At 50.6% G+C, this 22,051-nt stretch overlaps 1 protein-coding gene across 1 annotated transcript; it reads right to left on the reverse strand.

Moving 5' to 3' along the window:
• Positions 1 to 1,762: 1,762 nt before the first annotated feature.
• Positions 1,763 to 21,128, reverse strand: large1 (LARGE xylosyl- and glucuronyltransferase 1). Its single transcript, XM_080517961.1, has 11 exons — positions 20,983 to 21,128; positions 20,743 to 20,914; positions 11,858 to 11,962; positions 11,421 to 11,533; positions 10,934 to 11,059; positions 9,322 to 9,477; positions 6,595 to 6,758; positions 4,224 to 4,502; positions 4,003 to 4,149; positions 3,466 to 3,661; positions 1,763 to 2,630 (listed from the first exon to the last, which is right to left on the reverse strand). Exons 1-11 carry the CDS (start codon positions 21,028 to 21,030, stop codon positions 2,433 to 2,435), a joined length of 1,704 nt encoding a protein of 567 aa, XP_080374087.1. The 5' UTR covers positions 21,031 to 21,128; the 3' UTR covers positions 1,763 to 2,432.
• Between the last annotated feature and the right edge of the window lie 923 nt (positions 21,129 to 22,051).

Genomic DNA, 22,051 nt, shown 5'->3' on the forward strand with positions numbered 1-22,051 from the left:
AAATCCAAGTTGGTGGTGAAAATGTCTTGGAATTGGTAAAATAGTTAGAGCCTGCTAGTGAATTTCAACATGTTTTTTTCCTGTAAAGCATTCCCACATTTGTTCTTTAACGGCACAGGGGATATAACTAAGCCTCGACTGGGGAAAAATCCTACTTCCCATGACTACATCAAGCATCTACTAAGGTATGATCGAAGGTTTGCTAATGATCCGGCATTTCCATTGGTTGTCACAAACATGCATCAGAGACAACTGGCAATGATGATTGGTAATGTGTATGTTAAAAGACATTTGTCCTCATTGACGGTAATGGAACTCAAAGAGCAACTTGAAAACAATGACCATGGTTTATTGAAAAGTTTGTATCATTTCTCTAGTATTATCAAGGGAAGGCAGCAATTTCTCTCAAAGCAAATTTCAACAAGTATATCTTTTCTCAGGGATTCGCACATCAGCTCAAATGGTGAAGAAATGTTTAATGTGTTTTTAACAGTCAGTGCTGCAGACTATCATTGGCATGACTTGCACAGGGTTTTGGACAAAGATGAAAAATATGGTTACTTTGACAAAATTGTGGTAAAGAAATTGAGTGATATACCAGAGGGTGAAGATGCAGAAAAGTACATTGATGGAAAGACAGATTTCATGCGGTGTCAAAAAGCAATCAATGAAAATGTTGATATAGTAAATGAATTCTTTGAAAAGCGTGTGGAATTGCTATGGGAATGTGTGCTTAAGCCAAAGCTGGGAGCACGAAGTTTTATTGAAAGGTCAGAGGTACAGTGCGTAAACATATTGTTTTCTCAATCGAAGGTGGACCAACGGTAAAAGATATGGAAAAGGCATTAGAAAGTTTCGTTAAAGTGCATGAAGGTAGCAGCCCAGAGGAAAAATTGAAGTGTGAAAAGGATAAAGACATTCAGGCTGCTAGAAACAAAATGATTCATTTTAGTGGTTTAACTCTTGGTTTGAGTGCTGTACATCCGAGTTTGGGTCCAACTGAGTGGCCAGCTCCTTTAGGTCAAAACATTCACAAGCCAACTGAAAATCTTTTGCATAAAGAGTTCAAAGACTTGGTTGAGGCCGAGGACCCTGATGATTTGGTGAGACATTACAGACACGTTCTAAACAGGTGTATGCTCCATGAATGCTAATTCGGTTAATGTAAGGAGTACAAAAGGTTCAAAATGGTCCCTGATCCAACCGAAATCTCCCCCTCTGACATGGAGGTCCTCGTGGACAAGTTCCTCCAGCTGATGGCGCTCAGCTCCACGTCCAAGAGGAAGGAGGTCCGAGGAGGCTGCAGGAGGAGCAAGGAGGAGCAAGGAGACGGAGGCAGCGGAAAAGGACGGAGCATGAACTCAATAAATATGTTCACTGGCTACATTTCTCTTCTGAACTTTAATACAATGCACACGCACACACACACACACACACACACACACACACACACACACACACACACACACACACACACACACACACACACACACACACACACACACACACACACACACACACACACACACACACACACACACACACACACACACACACACACACTCTTTGGAGACTAAACTGAATCTAACACAGAAAATCAACACGACGCTCCGTGAACTCAGAGGAGACGGCACCAGGGAATTCTACAAAGGGGTGTGTGAGTGTGTGTGTGTGTGTGTGTGTGTGTGTGGTGCTTCCATGTGACTCAGGACTCAGCAGAGTAATCGGATATCAGACGCCATAAAACACACAAACAGCCGAGTATTTGACTCCTTGCTTTTATTCAGGTAGCAGCATCTGACACACACGCGCACACACACACACACACACACACACACACACACACACACACACACACACACACACACACACACACACACACACACACACACACACACACACACACACACACACACACACACACACACACGACCTTCACTCCAAGTCACCAGATTCATTCTGATCGGCATCAGTGATGAAACATTCAGTGGCGGCAGGTGGTCGTCTAGCTGCGTGTGTGTGTGTGTGTGTGTGTGTGTGTGTGTGTGTGTGTGTGTGTGTGTGTGTGTGTGTGTGTGTGTGTGTGTGTGGGGGGGTCAGTCAGATAGGCTGCTCTGTTACTTCGTGGCACTTGAAGGCTTTTCCTCTGAAGCGTGCGACAGACAGGCTGAAAGCCCACAATGCTTCACTCCTCCCACAGCCTCAACATTCACACATCGTTCAGGAAGCCTGGCGCCAAGCCAAAAGGGGCGTGACCCCCCCCCCTGCTGCCCATGCAGCGTCAGGTCCTGACGTCCAACGGTGTGGACACCAACGCCACACCGAGGGTCCAGAGTTCAAAGGAAGCCCCCGTGCTGGCCCCGCCCCCAGCTCAGGGTGATGTCAGCAGCCGACGGTGGGGGGGGGGGAGGGGTCTGGGGCGGCGGCTGGGGCTAGCTGTTGTTCTCGGCCGTCATGTACTTGAGGGCGGCGAAGCCGTAGCGCCGGGACATGTTCTGCTGGAACTCCTCCTTCAGCGTCTTCAGGCAGACCCGGTACTGCTTGTTGGAGCGGAACTTGGTGATGTCGAAGCTCGGAGCGTGAGGCATGTGGATCATGTAGGCGTTAGGGAGGACCACGAACTCATACTCCTGCAGGAGGAAGAAGAAGAGGAGGAGGAGGAAGAGCGTTGAGCTTCATTTCTTCAACATCCAGAAGCACCAAACAAGAGATAACTTCAGGATCAACTCTGGTTTTCTGTCCTACGGCGCTGGTTTCACTTCTCACCAGGATGAATCACCATGGTAACTGACTCTGAACGTCGAGTTTGAAATAAAGTTTTCAGGAATGAAGTGAAGGAGGACCTGAGTTCATCACGCTCATTTACGTCTCCTGAAACCTGGACACTGCAGCGCTAACTGGAGCGCTAATGGGCAGCTAATAGCTGCAATCAAGTACGAGTCTGTCACGTTATATTGGAGCTACATGCTAAAGAGTTTCAGGCTCACACACTAGCGATGCCACATGCTAAAGAGTTTCAGGCTCACACACCAGTGATGCTACATGCTAGATGCTAAATAGTTTCAGGCTCACACACCAGCAATGCTACATGCTACACATTATTCTGTCTGTCTGATTCACTCATTCACAGTGAGCTCAGTCCCTCGGTCAATGCTAGCATAGCGCAGAGCGTAGCATCTTCTTACACACTATAGACTCTAGCAAACTGCAGTCTTCAAGGCTGGTGGGGGTGACGTAGCATTGATAGAGAAAGTTGCTCCACAGCAATTGGTACTCAGTATCACAAGTAACTAAACGTGAGTACTGATACTTGTCCCTTAAAAAGATCTCCAGTATGTAATTGGCCATTATTGGTTCCTGCAGGTGTAACATGAACGGACAGACAGGTGGAGGGAGGGAGAGACAGACAGGTGGAGGGAGGGAGAGACAGACAGGTGGAGGGAGGGTGAGGTGTGAGTCAGTCACCTGAGCGTCCAGCTCCATGATGTGGGCCACCTTGTTCCAGCCGAAGCCCACGAAGCGGCGGTCGTACTCGGGACTGTCCCTCCTCACCATGACGTACGGCTCGAAGTCGGCCTCCCACTGCACATGGTACGGCGTTGTGGCCGTACGCCATTTGGCGAAGTTGGTGGGGGCGTGACCTTTAGTCCACACGTGGTACCTGTGTGTGTTTGTGTGTGTGTGGAGGTGAAAAACAAATAAGCAATTCAGTGCATTTACTGTAACTGGGATGAAAACAACTGAAAATATAGAATAGACTTAGTCGTAAAACAGATATTTTTTAAATAAAATAAATATTTTATTGGAAAAAAAAAAAGAGGAAACTCTTAATAGTCAAAACCTCCATCCTGGAATAAACTTCAAATATAAATGAAATATTAACCTGAAGAATCTAAAGGGAAAATAAAGAGAATAAAAAGGTTAGTGAACAGACGTCGGGTCAAAGGTCAAAGGTCGAGGCTGAAGCTAAAAGACGGACAATCTGGACTGAAAGTGTCCCACCTGAAGGTGAAGAGTGTCCCCATGTCCAGCTGAGACAGAAGCTCCGCCTTGGATTTGGGATACGACAGACGGTACCGGAGAGTCTCGAAGGCAGGGACAACCAGAGCCTTCTTGTTGGCGGACATGTCCAGCTGGACCACCGACTTCCTGCAGACACAGAGACGGACCGTGAGCCCCGGTGGCGACCGCGAGGCCGTCGGTCTGCGTCGGTTCGGACCTACCGGAGGTACTCGTACAGGCCGTACATGGGCAGGAAGTCGATGTCGGACAGGAACATGTAGGGCGTGTTGACCTGCCGCATGGCCACGTTCCTCAGCAGGTTGACGGGGTAGAACTGTCCCTCCTTGTAGACGATGTGGTAGCCCACGTTCCCCCGGCTCATCAGCACCTCGGAGCCCTGGGCGTAGCGCAGGAACTGCTGGGCCTCGGCGTCCGACAGGTACAGCGCCAGGCTGACGGGGCCCTCCCAGTGCTTACAGATGGCCTCCAACATCTGGAGCCTGGGGGGGGCAGAAGGACGTTAGCAGGACTTGAGGACTCGGAGGCTCCCGTTTCCCCGACAACGTTTCACGTGACAACACCCTGGTCCCTGTCCACCAGGCCGAGGTGTCCTCAGAGTTCCAGCACAGCGTCAACGTAATGAGAACCACAATTGTCTCCAGTGGACGTGTTTACGTTCTATAGCACCCTGAAAGCCTGCGGGACATTTAAATGGAAAACATTGGTCTTCCAAGGAGTACAAATATTTTCTAATGGACTGAAACCTGGTGGCACATCTGGACCATCACAGCAGCAGCGTGTCCTCTGGTAGACTGAAGACCATGAGGGACGGACTTGGTTGGACTTAGAAACAAAGTAAACAGAACCAAGAACACTGCTAACTAGTATTCTAACACGTGCAGTAAAATTAACCACCGACTCTCGGGGACACAGGAAATGCAGTTCCAGGACCAATGAAGGTTCTCCTGTGCTGCTGCAGCACCAGATGTCACTGTCTTACTGTCTTACAGTGACATCTGGTGGCCACAGGTGGTATTGAGCCAATATTTTGACACACAAGTTGCCTGAGCAGCCAAAAACGACTAAAATGTGACGTACGGTTCAGAAAATACTCTCTACTGTTTAGTGTTTATTGCTGCTTCACCCCGTGGAGGAGAAGACGAGGTGGGAAGACGTTCGTTGAGTTGACACCTTCAGACAAACGTCCTGAAAACCAACCAGTGAGACCGAACACATCCTAGTCCTTCAGTCCAATCCACAGGTGCCACGATGACTTCCGGCCTGTTCCGACACCAGAGTGACCCGGTTTAGCCCAGGCCCCGTTTACATGTTCCAGTAAGACACTTTGGTCTGGTCTGGGGTCTGTTTCCATGGCAACGAAGCTCAGAGTCACCAAAAACACAAGTTTAGGACGATGGTTCTGCAGAAAGTCTCCTCTGAGCCTGGTTCTGCAGGTCCCTCCTCCTCTGAGCCTGGTTCTGCAGGTCCCTCCCCCTCTTAGCCTGGTTCTGCAGGTCCCTCCTCCTCTGAGCCTGGTTCTACAGGTCTCTCCCCCTCTGAGCCTGGTTCTGCAGGTCCCTCCTCCTCTGAGCCTGGTTCTACAGGTCCCTCCCCCTCTCAGCCTGGTTCTGCAGGTCCCTCCTCTTCTCAGCCTGGTTCTGCAGGTCTCTCCCCCTCTGAGCCTGGTTCTGCAGGTCTCTCCCCCTCTCAGCCTGGTTCTGCAGGTCTCTCCCCCTCTGAGCCTGGTTCTGCAGGTCTCTCCCCCTCTGAGCCTGGTTCTGCTTCCTTTCCTCCTCTTGTCCATGTAGAATGTGAAAGTGTCTTGTGTGTTGTCTATAGAGCTACAGAGATAGAATTGAATGATACGTCTACAACTAATAAACTAAACTACATGAACTAAGCAACACAACACAATCATTACCAACACTACAAACCTAACATAACCCCCAATAATTACATTTAAAACACCACAAACAGAAACTCCCATAATGCATTGCAGCTCTCAGCTCCTTTATCGCTACACATTATTAAAATGGAAGATAAATGTGTGAGATGTGGATTGTTAGAACCATGAGTGTGAGTGGTGTGTCTTTAATGTCCTGTAGTAGTTGTGTAATTCACTAGAATGTTCCGTCACTCTCAACAAGTCTGTAATGAACCTCCTGGAACTGTCGGCTTTTACTGTGAAAGGTACAGGAAGCTCCCAGCTTCAGACGCCAGTTGAGCCGCTGTCATGACCTGCAGCCGCGATTCTACCTTCTTCATCCTTTATTGTTGTAATGACGTCACATCGCTGCGTCGTTCACGACCCTACATTTTGCCACTCTTTGTAGCGGGACTGTGCTCTGGGCTTTGCCTCCTTACGTCCCTTTCTGGGTGGCCTTGCCTCCTGACGTCCCTCCGGGATGAACTGCAGTGGGACGGAGGCTCCAGGAGCCACAGTGGAGGGACCAAAGGGTTGCCGACCCCTGGTCTAACACAATAAGAGACAGACTGACCAGCCACCTTCTGCTCCGAGTTCCTGGAACTGTCTGAAAGCCCGACGATGTGGATCTGAGCGTGCGGCTCCGGGGCGTCCCTGTCCCCACGTACCTGTCCATGGACAGCTGAGCCACCAGCGTGACGTCGGTGCTGTCGGAGCTGGGCTCGTACTCGTAGTGGAGGAAGTACAGGTGTGTTCTGTGGACGGTGAACCGTTCTCGACGGAACTCGTAGCACGGGTCGTCCTCGTCCAGCTCGGACAGAGTTTTCTGGAGCTGTGGGCCGAGAGGACGGAGACAGTGGACATCAGGTGTGAGGACACTTTCATCAAGATGGACCGGCTCTTTATTTCAACCGTCGTTCAAAATGTGACCATGTTGGTTATTGGAACTAAATCTGTTCAGAATGTCAGAGAAAGCTTTTCACCACGTTCCAGGAACTTGGAACGTCAACGCCAGAAAGATTAATCCGTTAATAATCTGGAACTAATCTGTTAGTGTTTCATGTACAAGACTGTCAAGCTGTCAGTCACCCTTCGCCCACTAGAGGGAGCTACAGAGGTTCAGGCAGCAGGACTTCTTCCTGCAGCACAACTCCAGTAAAGCAAAACTTTGTTTTGTTTTTTTCCAGTTCTGAGCGTTTTGCTTCACAAAAACAGTCCTAAAGGACGATCTATTCTCATCTACTCACTGAGGAAACTAAATATACACAACTTGAACATTTTTCTTTACATTACAGACACGTTGTCACACCAGTTGCAGCAGGTGGAGGAGCTCCAGCAGGTGGAGGAGCTCCGGCAGAACCAATCACAGAACACTATCAGCTCCAGCATCCAATCTGATCGCAGCTCAATTTCAAAGAAAGTTTTACAGAAACGTCAAGCTGAAGAGGAAACGCTCCTGTTTCTGTTGTCGTCACTTTAAATCTATCCTGAAGTCGAGGAAACGACGCCATGACGACAAAGTTCCACTCAACTGGAAATCTGCAGTTCCACCTGCGGAACCCTTGACCCTGTACCGTCACAAGAACCAGGTAGAAGCAGGTAGAAACTGGTAGAAGCAGGTAGAAACAGGTAGAAACAGGTAGAAACTGGTAGAAGCAGGTAGAAGCAGGTAGAAACTGGTAGAAGCAGGTAGAAGCAGGTAGAAGCAGGTAGAAGCAGGTAGAAACTGGTAGAAACTGGTAGAAGCAGGTAGAAACAGGTAGAAGCTGGTAGAAGCAGGTAGAAGCAGGTAGAAACTGGTAGAAGCAGGTAGAAGCAGGTAGAAACAGGTAGAAGCAGGTAGAAACTGGTAGAAACAGGTAGAAGCAGGTAGAAGCAGGTAGAAGTTGGTAGAAACAGGTAGAAGCAGGTAGAAACTGGTAGAAGCAGGTAGAAGCAGGTAGAAGCAGGTAGAAGCAGTAGAAACAGGTAGAAGCAGGTAGAAGCAGGTAGAAGCAGGTAGAAACTGGTAGAAGCAGGTAGAAGCAGTAGAAACAGGTAGAAGCAGGTAGAAGCAGGTAGAAGCAGGTAGAAACTGGTAGAAGCAGATAGAAGCAGGTAGAAACTGGTAGAAGCAGGTAGAAACAGGTAGAAGCAGGTAGAAACTGGTAGAAGCAGGTAGAAGCAGGTAGAAACTGGTAGAAGCAGGTAGAAGCAGGTAGAAACAGGTAGAAGCAGGTAGAAACTGGTAGAAACAGGTAGAAGCAGGTAGAAGCAGGTAGAAGTTGGTAGAAACAGGTAGAAGCAGGTAGAAACTGGTAGAAGCAGGTAGAAGCAGGTAGAAGCAGGTAGAAGCAGTAGAAACAGGTAGAAGCAGGTAGAAGCAGGTAGAAACTGGTAGAAGCAGGTAGAAGCAGTAGAAACAGGTAGAAGCAGGTAGAAGCAGGTAGAAGCAGGTAGAAACTGGTAGAAGCAGATAGAAGCAGGTAGAAACTGGTAGAAGCAGGTAGAAGCAGTAGAAACAGGTAGAAGCAGGTAGAAGCAGGTAGAAGCAGGTAGAAACTGGTAGAAACTGGTAGAAGCAGGTAGAAGCAGGTAGAAGCAGGTAGAAACAGGTAGAAGCAGGTAGAAACTGGTAGAAGCAGGTAGAAGCAGTAGAAACAGGTAGAAGCAGGTAGAAGCAGGTAGAAACAGGTAGAAGCAGGTAGAAACAGGTAGAAACTGGTAGAAGCAGGTAGAAACAGGTAGAAGCAGGTAGAAGCAGGTAGAAACTGGTAGAAGCAGGTAGAAGCAGGTAGAAGCAGGTAGAAGCAGTAGAAACAGGTAGAAGCAGGTAGAAGCAGGTAGAAGCAGGTAGAAGCAGGTAGAAACTGGTAGAAGCAGGTAGAAGCAGTAGAAACAGGTAGAAGCAGGTAGAAGCAGGTAGAAGCAGGTAGAAACTGGTAGAAGCAGATAGAAGCAGGTAGAAGCAGGTAGAAGCAGTAGAAACAGGTAGAAGCAGGTAGAAGCAGGTAGAAGCAGGTAGAAACTGGTAGAAACTGGTAGAAGCAGGTAGAAGCAGGTAGAAACAGGTAGAAGCAGGTAGAAACTGGTAGAAGCAGGTAGAAGCAGTAGAAACAGGTAGAAGCAGGTAGAAGCAGGTAGAAGCAGGTAGAAGCAGGTAGAAACAGGTAGAAGCAGGTAGAAACAGGTACAAACTGGTAGAAGCAGGTAGAAACAGGTAGAAACAGGTAGAAGCAGGTAGAAACAGGTAGAAACAGGTAGAAACAGGTAGAAACTGGTAGAAGCAGGTAGAAACAGGTAGAAGCAGGTAGAAGCAGGTAGAAACAGGTAGAAGCAGGTAGAAGCAGTAGAAACGGGTAGAATCCACTAGAAGCAGGTTAACAGAAGTGCAGCAGTGACGGAGCGCCACCTACGTTCTCACTGTTGTGGTCGGCCTCGCTGGGGCAGCCGAACAGCTCCCGGCGCAGCAGGTTGCCGTCGTACTCCAGGAAGGTGAGGTAGAGGTTCCTGAAGAACTCCACGTGCTTGTTCTTCACTCGCAGCTTCTTGGGGGAGTTCCAGTGGATCACCTGAGGAGAACACAAGATCCTCCACATCAGGTCCTCCCTGCAGGGACAATGCTACATGCTAACCTCCAGAGTCCTGCAGGGGACAATGCTACATGCTAACCTCCAGAGTCCTGCAGGGGACAATGCTACATGCTAACCTCCAGAGTCCTGCAGGGGACAATGCTACATGCTAACCTCCAGAGTCCTGCAGGGGACAATGCTACATGCTAACCTCCAGAGTCCTGCAGGGGACAATGCTACATGCTAACCTCCAGAGTCCTGCAGGGAACAATGCTACATGCTAACCTCCAGAGTCCTGCAGGGGACAATGCTACATGCTAACTTCCAGAGCCCTGCATGGACAATGCTACATGCTAACCTCCAGAGTCCTGCAGGGAACAATGCTACATGCTAACCTCCAGAGCCCTGCAGGGAACAATGCTACATGCTAACCTCCAGAGTCCTGCAGGGAACAATGCTACATGCTAACCTCCAGAGCCCTGCAGGGACAATGCTACATGCTAACCTCCAGAGTCCTGCAGGGAACAATGCTACATGCTAACCTCCAGAGCCCTGCAGGGAACAATGCTACATGCTAGTTTCTGACATCACAGGTCGACTAAAACGACTCAATGAACATGTGACCTGAGGGCAGAGCGGGCAATTGCGTTTCATCACATGAAAAACTCAAAATATAAAAATATCCAGTATTTCTTCTTACAGCCTGTTTCTTCCAAAGCTTTTACAAGCTGCTGTTTTTTTTTTTGTTTTTTTTAAAGTATTTCTTTGCATTTATTGTGATTGAAATAGTAATGTTGAAGCAGTGAAGATGGAGAAGTGTCCTCTCAGAGGCATGAATGTCTACTCCCGTAATAAACGCACTCTAATTCCATCTGTCACGTGTAATAACATTCAGACTCACTGATTCATGGTGTGTGTGTGTGTGTGTGTGTGTGTGTGTGTGTGTGTGTGCGTGCGTGTGTGTGTGTGTGTCACTTTGACCACACTGCACCCAGAACCACGTATCAGGTCACCTTCTGATCCCAAATCCTCCTGAGTGGCTCCAGCAGTGATCCTATGAACGGAGCCGTGATGCTGAGAAGCCGTTAAAAAGCTCATTCCGTCATTAATGGCGGCGGGGGGACAGATGTGCGCGGACGACTTCCTGCCAGAGACACTTCGGGTGAACACGCCCGTCTCTTCCCGCGTCTCGTTCCGTAAGACACAACCGTCCTCTGAAGCAGAGGCATCCAGATGTTTACTGGTCTCAGCCTCTGGACAACCAGAAGGCCTCTAAAAAACCTGCCCGTTGGTTTCAGTGCTTCAGATTTCACACATGAAAGACCACGGCTGGACCGCACTGAAAGATCTCCAAGGACAAAAAAAGTTCTGCATCTGCTTCTCGTGCTGAAGGCGGAAGCACAACTGTATATCCAGGTGTTCTCAGGTGTGTGTGTGTGTGTGGCGGCGCTCTCACCTTCAGGTCCGACACGTCTTTGTAGCACTTCTCAGAGCGAGTGTGGTCGGACAGCTGCACGTTCCAGAAGCAAGGCAGCTGGTGGACCAGGAAGGGGTTCTGTTTGATCACCGCGTTGAAGATGTCCTGTCGAGACACACACACACACACACACACACACACACACACACACACACACACACACACACACACACACACACACACACACACACACACACACACACACACACACACACACACACACACACACACACACACACACACACACACACACACACACACACACACAGTTAAAGGAAATGTTCCCTGAAGCAGAACGACCCGATCACACGGAACACAACAGGAAGTGAAAACGCCGTCGTCCAGAACCCCAAAAGTTCCTGAACGTGTTGAGGACAGAGAGTGGAAGGAAGATGAAGAACGTGGATGAAGCTGCCGGGCAGCCGGAGAAGGTGTGTGTGTGTGTGTGTGTGTGTGTGTGTGTTACCTGGTCTGCCAGGGACGTGGACAGCATGCTCATCAGTTCCCTTTCTGCAGTCAACCTCCACATCTGCTCCCACCTGAGCTTCCGCAGACGATCCAGAAGGAGTAGGATCACTCCTGTTTGGCGAAAAGAAAACTGAATCACTTCCTTCTGGCGAATAACATAAACGCTCCACAAACAAACATCACAGGTCCAGGTTCCGGAGCCACGTTTCCCAGAAGCTAAAGGCTCGCCGGCAACGACACACCGAGGCAAAGTGGAACGAAACCTTGAGTCCAACTTTAAAGGCGGTGCTTGTTTGGCGAGGAGGCGGCCGAGGAGTCAACGCCATTCAGCGTCTCTCTTCTTCTCACAAAGGACCGAGCGGGTGACGACGACCTTTCCCCGACAAACGGACATCAGGGGAGTCACAGTTGTTCAGGTTCTGCACACAAACTCACCCGTGTTGAATCCTCTGCCCAAGGCCGGCCACGGTCGGTGGTTCTTCCACAGGTTCCCCAGGTACCAGTCACTCTGGTTCTCCACCAGGCCCAGAACCTGCTGACCTGAACACAGGAATCACACCGTCTCTCTTCAACATGCGAGGCATCAGGAATCAACACAAACAGTCACAATCCTCCACACACAGGTCGCGCCAGTAGCACACGGCTCTGCACATTAACAGGAGTTCCACTGGGAGTAAAGTGTTTCGTAAAGTCCAAACCGTCTTCCTCTGCCAGAAATGTGCTTTTCTCCAGACTGACAATCGTCTCACAGCTGGCAGCAGGCTGCTGTGCATGCGCAGGAGATTGTCCTGATAATTAAGTGCAGCAGAGAAATCAGATCCTCCGCAGATGAGAAGATAGCGTCTTGATGAACGACCCGATGTTCCCAGCAGAAAGCCTGTACAGCTCAGTGAGATGTTGGATAAACACATGGTCATCACGATAAGGGTTCCATGGAAGGTTTAGCGGGTACAGCCACCGGTTCAGAACCTCGGAACGTTTAGGAACCGGGTATGGTTGAGAAAGAGGTCTAAAGGAAGGTTTTTCGTTGACAAGACTTTGAAATCACATTGATGCTGTGACGCTGGACGGTTTCCTTCAGGTCCTTCAACAACTGGCTATTGTTTTGTGTTTTAGCTAACAACCCACAGGCGTGACGGAGGGCTGGAGCCAGCGCTGATGGAGGCTCGGGTTCAAAGACGGACCGAACATGGTCAAAGGGCTGCAAAAAGCTGGATTAAGACGTCCTGAGCAGGAGAACGTGTTCTTTTGAGATGAAGAGAAAACCCAGCCACATCCTCAGGATCACATCTGAGAGACGATGACGAGGAGAGAAGACGGAGGGATGAGAGGAAGGAGGGAGCGAGATCGTAGGTTGAGCTGGTCAGAGATAATGGGGTGGGGAGGTGGAGGGGTGGAGGAGGGTGGAGAGGAGAGCGCAGGGTGCAGCTGTAGCAGCTGTAAGGAAGATTAATGAGCTTATTGGAGCAGCAGCTTCAGAAAGACTCCAAAACAAAGACCATCAACCTGACGCCCGGGGGAGGGGGTGGGGGGGGGGTTAGTTTAGGGTCAGCACCAGTAGACATTTGTAAAGGTTAATTGAATTGGATGCTAATAAGGCAATGACACGGTGTGTGAATAATCCCAGTTAATGATATTCTAATCGTTGAGACTCAGAGGAGCTGGACTGTAGTGAACGGCATCACTGTTTGTCATTTCTTCCCACTTCATGGGTCACTTTGCCTCCTGGGGGGGGTGGTGGGGGGGGGGGGGTTCCCAACAGACCTCCAGTCTACTAGTGGTTCCTCCTCAGAGTCTCCGAGGACATCGCCGTCTTCACATCAGGCCAAACAATCACACTGGAAACAAGCCTGAATCAAATATGGCCCCTGATTCCTGCATTGTCACACATTGAAGTTTATTTCAGATTGGGGACATGGAGGGGGGGGGGGGCATGAGGGGGACATGAGCCTCGTGTTGGACGTTCTCAACGTCGGTCACAGTCTACTTGCTGGGGCTTGTTGTGGGGATGGTCGACAGGTGACGGGATTAATCCTTGGTAGTGTGGATCTCCCTCCACGAACAACGTCCTCGCCGTGACGTCACGCTGCAGTCTGACGGAGGCGGAGTTTAAAACGTAGCGTGAACGACCGCGCAGAGAAATCGTGACGACCGTCGAGACGCACGAGGGCCTGAAACCACGACGGCGTCCCCCCCCCCCCCCCCATCCTGGAGTCCCTCCACTGGCCCCGCCCCCTCCGACCACCAGAGGGCTCCACAGACGACTGATGCTTTTAAAACACAAACTAGAAACCCGTTTTTCTCTCCCTGACCTGCCTTTTTTTTTTTTTGTTGAAATTTTTTCTGGTGCAATTTGAGACGGTTTGAATGTAAATTGCATTACGAATAAAATGTATTATTATTAGCATTATTGAACGAAGCCTAAGGACCCGTTGCCGTGGACGCCCGCTTCTCTGCTGAAGCTCCTCAAAACTCCTCAAACAGTCTCCAGAGCGTCCCGCCTCCAGGCAGCCTCACGATGACACTCCCTGCGTCTGATGCTGCTATTACTTTGATTAACTCTGGAATTGATATTCCAGTATCCAGCCATAAATCACCCCCCCCCCCCCCCCCCCCCGCCTCTTTTCATTGTGTAACAGAAGAAAGAAGGAGGTGGAAGTAAACTCAACATTCAAACACAGTGTAAGTGGAGAGAAAAGCCCCCGGCTGGGCTTTAATCGCGCTCTGAGGCGTCGCGCTAAACAGCCCGTCTTTAAAGTTTGACTCGTAGATTTGGATTTCGTCTTACTTCACCCAAGTTTCCTATTGATCGGCGCAGCCTCAAGTCCTCTTTAAGCCTCAATCCTCACTGCTGTCGTTTGCCTTCCAGACGAGGCAACAAAGGGCTCGGGGGGGGGGCGTTCTCCCCGTCGCACCAAAGCCTCCGGCTGAGCGTCGACGTTCAAAGAGAGAAAAAGTGATGTGCGGCTGACCGCGGAGCCTGAACCGCCCGCTCCCTCAAAAACAGTCCGATATTGGCTTTCCGAGGCAGACGGCCATGACGGGCGAGGAACAAAAATAAAAGGGAAAGTGAATCGATTCCAGCTCCACTTTGTTTGAGCAGCAAAGGCCTGCTTTAGAATCACAGCTTCCAGAATAGATCCCGTCAAAACAAGGCTGTTCCTCATTCCTGCTCTGCGGCCAGACAGCTGTGAGCCGCCACGCCGCGCCGCGCCACGCCACGCCACGCCACGCCGCGCCGCGCCCCCATCATTAATTTATAAATACATGCAACTAGAACTAATACTGTGAATTTCTTGTGTTGATTTTTTTCCTTTCCACAGTCGCCTATGCTTGCTCCTGTGTTGTATTTGCTGATTATAAATAAAGTTGAATTGAATATATTAATCTTTTCAATGTTTTCTAGAGACATGAAGAGATTTAAGAGGTTTATTATCGAGAGTTAAGAAACGTCCTGGGACACAAGGCTGTTGAAGATCCAGAGACTGAAGCTACTTTGAGCTGAAGAAAACACTTTTGTCCAGTTTGTGGCTTTGTTGAACTTGTAAAACGCGGATAAAAGCCCTAATGGAATGACAAAGTGAAGGGCAGCAGCCCAGTGACTGTCCCGTGTCCTTGAGCGGCGAGTGATCAGCTAAAAAGCTCCTCAGTCAGGTGAAGTTTGAACTGCTGAATCGGAGGAAGATGGCGTTTCATCCACTTAGAACACTGCAATACTCTTAAGTGTTTGTAATTCAAGGACAGGTGGTGGCCGGGGGACAGACGGACAGATGACGGGAGGGTGGAGCGTGGACCGCCGTCCAGCCACACGCCCTCCAGCCACACGCCCTCCAGCATGTTAAACACAAAGCAGCTTTCATAGAGGAGCAGCTTCAACACTCAGTGGCTCTGCAGGTTCACGTTTCCTGCTTCTGCAGCAAATCTGAAACTGAAACTGCTGGAGAGGATTAGGTTTCCTGGGGAGGCAGCGGAGGAGAGCAACTCCCTCTGAGAAGACATCCAACCACCATCATCCAGCACCACCATCCAGCACCACCATCATCCAGCACCACCATCATCCAGCACCACCATCCACCACCACCATCATCCAACCACCATCATCATCCAGCCACCATCATCCACCACCATCATCCAGCACCATCATCCACCACCACCATCATCCACCACCACCATCATCCAACCACCATCATCATCCAGCCACCATCATCCAGCCACCATCATCCACCACCATCATCATCCAGCACCATCATCCAACCATCATCCAGCCACCATCATCCACCACCATCATCATCCAGCCACCATCATCCACCACCATCATCCAGCACCATCATCCACCACCATCATCATCCAACCACCATCATCCAGCACCACCATCATCATCCAGCACCACCATCATCATCCAGCACCATCATCCACCCACCATCATCCAACCACCATCATCCAGCACCACCATCATCATCCAGCCACCACCATCATCCAACCACCATCATCCAGCCAACATCATCCAACCATCATCATCCAGCCACCACCATCATCCACCACCATCATCCAGCCACCATCATCCAACCACCATCATCCAGCCACCATCATCCAGCACCACCATCCACCACCACCATCATCCAGCACCATCATCCAGCACCACCATCCACCACCACCATCATCCAACCACCATCATCCAACCACCATCATCCAGCACCACCATCATCATCCAGCACCACCATCATCATCCAGCACCATCATCCACCCACCATCATCCAACCACCATCATCCAGCACCACCATCATCATCCAGCCACCACCATCATCCAACCACCATCATCCAGCCAACATCATCCAACCATCATCATCCAGCCACCACCATCATCCACCACCATCATCCAGCCACCATCATCCAACCACCATCATCCAGCCACCATCATCCAGCCACCATCATCCACCACCAACATCCAGCACCATCATCCAACCACCATCATCCACCACCAACATCCAGCACCATCATCCAACCACCATCATCCACCACCACCATCATCCACCACCATCATCCACCACCACCATCATCCACCACCATCATCCAGCCACCATCATCCAACCACCATCATCCAACCACCACCATCCAGCCACCATCATCCAGCCACCATCATCCACCACCATCATCCAGCACCATCATCCAGCACCATCATCCACCACCATCAGGTGGCTTCACCGACAGGAGGCCGACTCGACCTGCTCCACCCACATGAAGCCACTTCATTAGTCAGGAGTATAGTAGTGTAGTGTAGTGAAATGGACACCATCAGATGCTACGTCAGCCCTGAAGCCACACATCGTGGGGCATGTCCAGCGAGGAAGAGGAGGCTTTGGCATTTGCTGCAAGTAAACCAAGCTGGTGTAAGGCCTCGGCGTCAGAGCGAGTGAAAGTGGTGGTGGAAGAGGAGCGCCACCCGGTGGAGGCCGGAGAAGTACAGAGGCCGTCTCTGTCCAAGCAGGGTCAAGCAGGGAACGCTCAGCCGGACGGAGCTCTGCACATTACCTCCGCCCAAAGGTATGGCGACGACCCGGCCTGTCCTCTCTGCTGCAGCCGCGCTCAAGGAGCGGAGGAGCTTCAATCATTTCTGGCTCCTGAAAGCAACCCACGGCCCACGCCAGCCTCCGGGCTGTCAGAGTGGCAAAGGTGGAGGGTCGGGGGGTCGTCGGGCTGTAGGGCTGTAGGGCCGTAGTCCCGGGTGGGCTCGCCGTGCGCGAATGAGGCCGAGATGAAGTACGAGGACGCGAGTGGAGCTGTAATTTCCCCGGGGCTTCAGGCCCACAATGCCTGCTGATTGCTACTGGACGGGTTGATTTTAATAAATTCCCGACAGGCTCCGGTGATTTCTAACAATGGGCGGATAAATGCGGTCAGTGAAGGTTTGACTTCCCAACGAGCTTGAAAGGTGAAACGGCAAACTGGAGGGGCGGAAGAGGAAACGCCTGGAAACGACACACACATCCATTAACTGACAACACGAGCAAAGCGGCGTGGGGGGGGCGGGGTCTATTTAGTAGCATGCAACCAGCCTCACAACACACACCGAACACAATTATTTAATAACAACAACGATAATAATAGATTGGACTTGTAATGCTGTTTACATTTAAGCCATCTGAATGTGCTGCAAAGTAAAAACAGATCAAGTTTAGAAGTAAAAAAAAAAAAGAAGGTTGAAATCCAAAGGAGAACATAAAACACGTTGAAGAAAATCCTTTTCTAAAAGTGTGATCTCAGGCAGCATGTTTGCACAGCGAGTGAATAAGAACAGCGGTGCTTGTGTCGGGGTCAAACTGAGTTTGACTAGAAAAGACGGCTGAAGAGGAGCGTTTCGAAACAAAAGGAGGTGGAGGAGGAGGAGGTGGAGCTCCCAGCAGGAGGTACCAGAGACTGTCTAACAGCTGTTTGAGCTACAACTCTACAGATCCGTCGCCATTCACAGGAAGCTGATCAGGACCAGGAAATGGAAGCTGACGGAGGATCCGTGTTCATTTGGAAACTCTGATTCCTCGGTAGTGTGAAGGTCGGAGGCTTCAGCCGGCAGTACGAGCTGCAGAAGTGTAAAACCATCCCGGTATTTTCAAATAAATGTCGCGGCTGAATCCTGAAAACGACGGGTTGGATTGTTCTTGCGAGACGGTTTGTACACTGGTTAGTAGAACCACCGAGTGGCCTGACGGAGAGCGCAGTGCACTCTGGGTAGAACATTTACAAAACTGGAGCCGAGACGGACAAACAGACGCAGGAAGATGAAGTTGGACGTGGAAAAGAGAGGAAGAAGAGGAAGAAGAGGAGAGGAAGACTGCGGCATGACAGCAAAGCAAATGACAAGGTGAGACGGGAGCGAGTCCCTCAGTGTTCTGGTGGGACGGAAGCCTCTAGTGTCCCGGAGGGACGGGAGCCTACAGTGTCCCGGAGGGACGGAAGCCTACAGTGTCCCGGAGGGACGGAAGCCTCTAGTGTCCCGGAGGGACGGGAGCCTACAGTGTCCCGGAGGGACGGAAGCCTCTAGTGTCCCGGAGGGACGACAGCCTCTAGTGTCCCGGAGGGACGGGAGCCTACAGTGTCCCGGAGGGACGGAAGCCTCTAGTGTCCCGGAGGGACGACAGCCTCTAGTGTCCCGGAGGGACGGGAGCCTACAGTGTCCCGGAGGGACGGAAGCCTCTAGTGTCCCGGAGGGACGACAGCCTCTAGTGTCCCGGAGGGACGGAAGCCTACAGTGTCCTGGAGGGACGGAAGCCTCTAGTGTCCTGGAGGGACGGAAGCCTCTAGTGTCCTGGAGGGACGGAAGCCTACAGTGTCCTGGAGGGACGGAAGCCTACAGTGTCCTGGAGGGACGGAATCCTACAGTGTCCTGGAGGGACGACAGCCTCTAGTGTCCCGGAGGGACGGAAGCCTACAATGTCCCGGTGGGACGACAGCCTCTAGTGTCCCGGAGGGACGGAAGCCTCTAGTGTCCCGGAGGGACGGAAGCCTCTAGTGTCCTGGAGGGACGGAAGCCTACAGTGTCCCGGTGGGATGACAGCCTCTAGTGTCCTGGAGGGACGACAGCCTCTAGTGTCCTGGAGGGACACCTCAGAGAGTCATGACGCTGTTTGGTTAAAGTCCAACCCAACACGGGTGTCAGACAGTGAAAGCTGCAGTGACACAACAAAGACGCAACGTTCCAGAAGCAACAATAAAATGTGAAATAGTTCCATGTTTTGTAAAAGAAAACGCCAGTAAAGCACTTCCTCCCCTGACCGCACGTCACTGGTCGCCATGGTTATTTTGCCGGTCTGTTCGCTCCGACTGGCCCCTGAAGTCAGTTGGACGCCGGCGTCACTGTTCCACTGGACCAATGAGTCAAACACTGACGTGCAATTAAAATGGGAATTATAGCAATTAATCCCCCCGATAAGACGATTGGTTGGAGTCCACCACTAATTTCAGCAGATGATTGCTGTCATACGGTTCACCACCGTCTCCAGAGGAGACGTAGAGCACAATCCCAACAGGTCATGTAAAGTTCTCCACGTTCTGTGTTTGGTCGGGCTAATCCTGCGGTTGGAGCGTCTCACGCGCTCCGATTCTGCTTTCCAGCTGTCAATCAAGCTCACGCTACGCGGAGATAATCCAGCGTGTGGGCATGGAGAAGAGGCTTCTTTCTTCCGCCACACAACAGCTGCCGTCACCTGAATGAACGGATCAATTCCTCTCACTGAGAACCAGCGCTGAAGTGTTGCATCCAATCATCATATTCGTCTTATTGCGGATCTCGGAGAGAAAAGGCCTTGAGGGGAGAAGAGAGCAGGAGTGGGAGCGTGACGGAGGCGTCCCGTTGTCACTCGTGACGCCGGAGAACAGAAGCAAGTATCGTTACCATAGCCAGCGTTTGCTAGATTAATTTCAGTTCAATTGTGCAATGTGAGCTTGAGCTCTGCGCACTTCGGTGGTGCTAGCTAGCTGTGTTTGTGTTTGGTTACTGTTAGTAGCTCGTGGCGACACTGTGTTCAGCTCACGTTAGCTAGGACTAGCATATCATGCGACGGTGGCTAACTTACAGCTAGCAGAACACAGCTATCTAGCCACAGTGTAGAGCTGCTAGCTACGGTAGCAAGCAGATTGTAGTAACTTTAGACGGTACTTTTGCCAATTCGTGATTAGCGCTCAATGAAGCTGTGGTCGTTTCCCAGCGAAACACAATATTAGACTGACGTTTGCTAGCTTAGCATCATGATTCGCTACACCAAAGTTAGTTCACCAATGAATGTTGACTAATGGAGCCATGTCCGTTAGAATAGTCCACTATTCCATAACGTAATCGCCCGAATCATCGTTCTAAAAAGAATCGTTTACCCCCAGATCTACGTAGCAGTCAGGTGGAGCCAGCGGAGGGACGATCGCCACCGGATCAACAATCACCCCAACATTAACATCGCTTCCTACATCCTCGGCAAGGTTTCTGGACCGTTTCTAGACGTCCAGCAGGTTTTCAGTGTCTCAGCCTGAACGTCCAGCAACGAGAACCTCAATTAATATGGATTAATTTGTACGAATCACATTTAGTGTGAATGTTCCGTCAGTGTGTTCAGTGGAAGGCATTAAATCTTCCTCCCCCGAGGCTGGGAGCTGCAGTGCGTCACATTCTGGTTAACAACAAAACAGAAGAACGCTGGTTGGAGCCGTTAGGGTAGTGACCAATGAGACGCCTCATCGCCTGCGGCTCACCAACAAACCCCCGAGGCTAAAAGCACCTGAAGGAGGAAATACAGGCGCAGCAACCAGACACACAGCGCAACCAAACAGCCGATCACCTTTGAACTTGTGGAACACCGCCCAGAGCTCAGCGATGTCCGTGGCGAAGGTGATGTCCGTGTCCAGGACGATGACCCTCTGCAGGTTGGAGGGCAGCGTCTTGGTGAGCACCAGCTTCATCAGGCCGTAGATCCCAGAGTAATGCTTGTTGGGGATCCACGACACTTCAGACTGAAACCAACAGACGAACATCGGCATCACGTCCCGGTACACCACCCGGCAGCGCTCCTTTTCCTCACCTTCAGCTCGTCGGCGTCGTAGAAGTCCACCCTGACGGCGGGAACCATCCAGGTGTGGAACAGAGAGGAGAGGATCTGCTGGGCGATGGAGTCCGTGATGAAATGGAAATGAAGGGGGTTCCTCCTGCACACACACACAGAACGACCTTCAATTCCACACACAGAGAGACAACAACGTCCCAACGTCCAAACCTGTCAATGTCCCAATGTCCAAACCTCCAAACCTGTCAATGTCCCAATGTCCAAACCTTCCAATGTCCCAATGTCCAAACCTCCAAACCTGTCAATGTCCCAATGTCCCAACCTCCAAACCTGTCAATGTCCCAATGTCCAAACCTCCCAATGTCCCAATGTCCAAACCTCCAAACCTGTCAATGTCCCAATGTCCAAACCTCCCAATGTCCCAATGTCCCAATGTCCAAACCTCCAAACCTGTCAATGTCCCAATGTCCAAACCTCCAAACCTGTCAATGTCCCAATGTCCAAACCTCCAAACCTGTTAATGTCCCAATGTCCAAACCTCCAAACCTGTCAATGTCCCAATGTCCCAACCTCCAAACCTGTCAATGTCCCAATGTCCAAACCTCCCAATGTCCCAATGTCCCAATGTCCAAACCTCCAAACCTGTCAATGTCCCAATGTCCAAACCTCCCAATGTCCCAATGTCCCAATGTCCAAACCTCCAAACCTGTCAATGTCCCAATGTCCAAACCTCCAAACCTGTCAATGTCCCAATGTCCAAACCTCCAAACCTGTTAATGTCCCAACATCCCAATATCCAAACCCCCCCAACGTCCCTACATCCAGGCACACAGAGACATTCGTCCTACAGAGACCCTGGTCAAACAGAGACGCTGGTCAAACAGAGACACTGGTCAAACAGAGACACTGGTCACACAGAGACACTGGTCACACAGAGACGTCCCCTCCCTGCTGGTCAGTAAACTGGAGCGTCAGTCCAGGTCTCATGTCATTAGAACAAACTGCGTGAGGCTGTTTGATGATAGAGTTTGTTCTAATGACGTGAGAACAAAGTGATCATAAAACAGCCTCTCTAATGTTAATAAAT

This window comes from Blennius ocellaris, assembly GCF_963422515.1.
Source record: "Blennius ocellaris genome assembly, chromosome: 22".
Classification (NCBI taxonomy): domain Eukaryota; kingdom Metazoa; phylum Chordata; class Actinopteri; order Blenniiformes; family Blenniidae; genus Blennius; species Blennius ocellaris.